General features: G+C 35.9%; 2 protein-coding genes across 6 annotated transcripts in view; both read right to left on the bottom strand.

The window, feature by feature from the left end:
* Window positions 1-1,798, bottom strand: part of LOC107564803 (serine/threonine-protein kinase Sgk1-A-like) — a 13,058-nt gene extending 11,260 nt beyond the window's left edge. Inside the window, exon 1 of the mRNA XM_016249964.1 lies at window positions 1,793-1,798. Within this exon, the coding sequence (XP_016105450.1) occupies window positions 1,793-1,798 (6 nt within the window). The remainder of the gene's footprint in view (window positions 1-1,792) is intronic.
* A 962-nt stretch (window positions 1,799-2,760) lies between these two features.
* LOC107564793 (lethal(3)malignant brain tumor-like protein 1) overlaps window positions 2,761-5,340 on the bottom strand; it is a 26,910-nt gene continuing 24,330 nt past the window's right edge. For all 5 annotated transcript variants that reach the window (XM_016249946.1, XM_016249944.1, XM_016249945.1 and 2 more), the window contains exon 22: window positions 2,761-3,867. In XM_016249946.1, coding sequence (XP_016105432.1) covers window positions 3,733-3,867 — 135 coding nt within the window. In that variant the 3' untranslated portion in view covers window positions 2,761-3,732. The remainder of the gene's footprint in view (window positions 3,868-5,340) is intronic.

The following is a 5,340-nucleotide window of genomic DNA, read 5'->3' as shown; positions in this document are numbered from 1 at the left end:
TGTGTGTGTGTGTGTGTGTGTGTGAGTTTGTGAGTGTGTGGGTGTTTGTGTCTGTCTGTGTGAGTGTGTGAGAGTGAGTGAGTGTGTGTGCGCGCGTGTGTGGTGTGTGTAAGATTGTGTGTGTGAATATTTCACTATGCATTGGAGACAAAAGTGTCCCCAGAAATGAGTTAAATCTGACAAAACTTCCATCTGGGGACATTGTTCTTTGTAAAAATGGTACATAAATAAAGCAGGTCTAAATAATCTTTCGTTTTTATTTTGGAGATGCAGAGCTGGGTGTGGATTTGGGTCAGTATTTATTAGCTGTATATAAACTTCAGAAGTCTGTTGCATTCCCTCATTTAGATAAAGTGTCTGTACAAGATAACTGATTTTTGAGTCCATTTTATGTGCCCTCAGAAGTTAAAAATGCTCATAAATTGGCCAAATTGTATTTGTATTTAAACCTTTGCTATTTAAAACTTCACTATTTTAAGATGTCTGATTCCACCGCACTTCAAACTCAGCGTTATACACACTATAGTAAATACTAATATATAACAGTGCTGGGAAGATTATTTACAAACTGCAGTCTGTTACTGATTACAAACTATGATGATAACAGTAGTCAGTAATGTAATCTAGATTACTCATTTAAGTAATGTATTCTGACTACTTTGGGATTACTTTTAGATTACTTTTGACATAACTTGCTTATAGATTTGAATGGGTTATTGTTGTAAAAATAATAATAAAAATAAAAGAGATATTAAATGTTTTCCATTCTTTATCCACATCAGTACATGCACTAAACATTACATTACTTCAGGGTTTCCCAAACTGGGGTAAATGAAAGAACTGAAGGGGGTTTATTTTGATGAAAATGTATTAATTAAATCATAAAAATATCAAATTAAAATGAATAAATTACATTTTTACTTTTTCTTTTACCTTGATGTCAGTGTGACAATTAACTGACTTCAGAGAACTGTGAACATGCAAATGTGTTATTAAATGGTGGAAATATTAACTTTAAATCTCAGGGACTTCAAGTAAATATCTGACTTACAAAATAGTTTGGGAATCAAACAAACATGAATAAACATGTATATTCAAGAAAAAGACATGGTCTTCCAGGTTTTAAATATTTTTGTCAATTATACATCGGCAGTGTTTAATAACTTCATGTAAATTCACAAGCATGGATTTGCATGGCCGTATTGTAGAAGGATTAGGGAGAATCAATAATTTATTGCCATTGGATGAATCATTTATAATCGTATAATCCACAACAAAAAGTAACTGTTATCTGAATATAATCTAATTACAAGTACTACATTTTGTAATCTAATTATGTAATCCAGATTACATGTAATCAGTTACTACCCAGCACTGTATACTACCAGGAAACTATACTTGTAACCACAGCTGGGTTAGATTACTTTCAAATTGCAGTCCATTACTGACTCCAAATTACATGACAAAAATTGTAGTTAGTAACGTAATCCATTACATTACACATTTCAGGTAATATAATCAGAATACTTTTAGATTACTTTTGACCTAACTCGTTTATCACTTTGATTTAGGCAGGATAATCTTGTATCATATTGATATAAAAATACAAAGAGTAAGAAAATATATGCCATTTGTTTTTATCAACAACATGAAGTGCATTACATTATATTATGTCAATGTTTTCAAAACTAGGGTTCGTGAAGGAACTGCAGGGGGATTGTGAGTTCAATTAAAAGCTAATAATTAATGAAACCATAAAAACGGTTATAATAAAAATATTTTATATGTTTACCGGCATGTCATGTGACCATTACCCAACGTCAGAGAACTGTAACATGCAAATGTGATACTTATTAATTACTTATTATTAAAATATTTATTTTAAAATCTCAAGGGTACTTCATATATTAGGTGAAAGAAAGAATTGGTGATTTTGTGCATTTTAATGCGTTTGAAAGACCAACAAAAGGAATACATGGTAAAGTAACCGACTGAGAGATAATTCAAATATAAATGAAGGTGTTTTTCAGTAGTGATGCAATGTTCTCAAACCGGAAATGAACGTCCACAAAACTGACAGACTTTCGGAGTGTATATAAGCGCTAGGCTATTTAAGAAAGGAACATTTAAAAGAGGAATAAATGGGAGTAAATGATTGCTATTGTGTAAATAATATGTAATCCATAAAGTACCTGTAGTCTGATTACGAGTATTTGAAAACGTAATTTAATCAGATTACAAGTACTAAATTTGTATTACATGTAACCAGTTACTCCCAAGCGGCAACCTCCCGCTCTCTCTCCTGAAGCCAACACGGAAGTGACTAAAATTGTAATTCATCGACTGGCCGCTAGAGCTGGCTCCAAAAGGGAGTCAATCCCATAGACTCCCCATGTTAAAACGCCCAACTTTACAGCAGAAAAAAACATGTTTACAGCCTGGTTCAAAAAGTGGTTTTGGTCTATATAGCTAATTTTGCCCTTCATGACAACTGTGAGGGGGGTGCATTTTTTTTATAACTCGTCCGTTGAATTTATATTAAGCCTTAAAGTTCTGCATAATTAAGGGCGTGGCCACTTGAGTGACAGGTGGATTGCCCCGTCGAGCTAGGTGGGCGTGGTTTCAGCAACCTGCTCCCTCCTCTTTGGCCATTTTCGATTATCCGGAAGTGACGCGCGGTGACGTGCTGCCAAGATGGCGACGGCCTGCGCCGCCCACTTTGAGCTTCAAAACTGCTCAGCAGAAACCTACGGTTGACATCACGGACACTACGTCCATGTTTTTATACAGTCTATGATTACTCCTCAGCTCTGCTTGTAACCACACTGACCAACAGCGAATCCTTCGTTAATCTTAACTATGCTTTCAGAAAACAGAGAAATTTTGGAAATGACGCAACTTGCGATCATATGGTTTGCTAAAAAAAGTGTGGTTTCCAGGGCACTGCTATGTTGTTGCTATCTTAGTATACATTTATTGCATTTTATGCCCGTTTTATCGCCTGCCAGATGAAAATTGTGAATCTAGTGGCTTGGAAATAGCACAGCTCTCCTCAACAAGTTCACATATTCAGGGGACTGTCAGACTCCACTGAACAACACAGTGCTTGAATTAAACATTTATTCATGTTGATGAACTGAACGACACAGTTACTCAACTGTACATTATTAAAATTTTCCCATCAGAGAGAGAAACATAGATGCCCTAAAAACCTGACCTCGGTTCCTGCTATTCACCCCTCATTCATACAGATGAAAAATACCAACACTGATATCTCGGTAAAATAGCTCATGCTTTTAAACTAGAATCTCTTTGAATGTCAGGAGCACATTGTTACTGAGGGCAAATATTGGTAATGGTCCCCAAACAATGGACTCCTCATGTAAAGTGCATCATCAGGGATCGAATAAAGGGTCCAGTAGCACCAATCGACTGAAATCTGCCCTGATATTTCTGTGCACCGATTTCCACACAACATACTGAGGACTAATGTAGATTTCAGTTAGCACTCCAGATACAGAAAACACTGTAAAAGGTGGGTCCAGATTAAGTTGTTCTTTATCAGAACGTGTCGTTTCGCTTTTGAAGTAAAGCACTGTCAAAGCTCAGCTGGGCTGCTTTGTCACTTATGGTCCGTCCTGGATCTCTCTCTCTCTCTGGTGGGTTCAGACGTTAAACAGCAAACACGTGATAGATGTCGGATTCTGATTGAGGAGTCTGAGGATGAGCTGCTCACTTCAGGACTTCATCTGTGCTCTTGAACATTAAGATGGCGTTGTGAATCTTCAGCGCTGGTCCTAGCTTGATATTCATGATCTTCACAATATCATTTTGATTCAGAAGGAGGAACGCCTCTCCATCAATCATCTGCAGAGAAAAGCATCGATGAGCTACACAAGATGTGTTCAGCCTTCACTGCTCTAACAAGAAACGAAATGTATCACAAGACCACTCAAAATGCCTGTTTTAACTCTAAATTAATTCATTCATCCAGGAGGGGAGAGGTTCGCTTCACTTAATTTCGTCGTGGCCACAACAGATGAACTCGTGGGATCGTGATATTATGTCATGACCTCGAGATGCTATGTTGAGCAAACGACATGCATTTTTCCAGTTTAATGCGTAAACAAACCTGAGTGACCATCACAACCCGGTATTATCAGAGATGGATTTATTAATATTTTATTTTGAATTAAGAAATTATTATATTTTAGAAATTATTACATAATAGGCATTGGCTACCAGACTGAATTGCGCGCGATGTAGACAGCATTCGAATGAAGTTTATCATGAATAAAATACATAAAATAAAATAGGCTAACAAGAAAACATTTTATTCATCCCACAGTCTTGTAAGTTCATTAACTGATCGTCTTTTCCCTGTAATATTTGTATATTATTATTATACTATTATTATTGGTTATATTTTTATATTCGTTTCCCCCCCTTATTTTGATCTCTTTACTTAACTTTCTGAATACTAAATAATAATGCTGAATAATAGCCTACTGTAAATGCTCGACATGCCAATAAAGCTTTGATTCTCAGATCATTATCTAGTCTTGTGTAAACTTCATTTAGCTAAAACTGTAAATTATACTCCGTTACAATATGGTAGAACCATCACTTCTACCACAAAAGACTGCTTTGTAAGAAATATTCCTGATTTATCCCAATTCCTTAGCATATCCAATAGCTCAGAACAACTTGATGATGTAACAGAAACTATGGACTCTCTCTTTTCTAGCATTTTAGATACGGTTGCTCCTTTACGCCTAAGGAAGATTAAGGAAAACAGTCTGACACTGTGGTATAATGAGCACACTCGCACCCTAAAGAGAGCAGCCCGGAAAATAGAGCGCAGCTGGAGGTAAACAAAACTAGAGGTATTTCGTATTGCTTGGCGGGAAAGTACTCTATCCTACAGAAAATAATTAAAAACTGCTAGATCTGATTACTTTTCGTCTCTTTTAGAAGAAAACAAACATAACCCCAGGTATTTATTCAATACAGTGGCTAAATTAACGAAAAATAAAGCAACAGGTGTTGACATTTCCCAACAGCACAGCAGTAATGACTTTATGAACTACGACTATTATTAATTCGTCTTTGTCATTAGGATATGTCCCCAAAACCTTCAAACGGGCTGTTATTAAGCTTCTCATAAAAAAAAACTCAACTTGACCCCAAAGAACTAGTTAATTACAGACCTATTTTGAATCTTCCTTTTCTGTCCAAGATACTAGAAAAGGTAGTATCCTCACAATTATATTCCTTCTTAGAGAAAAATGGTATCTGTGAGGATTTCCAGTCAGGATTTAGACCGTATCATAGTACTGA

Source organism: Sinocyclocheilus grahami, unplaced genomic scaffold (assembly GCF_001515645.1).
Source record: "Sinocyclocheilus grahami isolate Dianchi unplaced genomic scaffold, SAMN03320097.WGS_v1.1 scaffold964.1, whole genome shotgun sequence".
In the NCBI taxonomy this organism is placed as follows: domain Eukaryota; kingdom Metazoa; phylum Chordata; class Actinopteri; order Cypriniformes; family Cyprinidae; genus Sinocyclocheilus; species Sinocyclocheilus grahami.
This window is presented reverse-complemented; position numbering and strand designations above follow the sequence as displayed.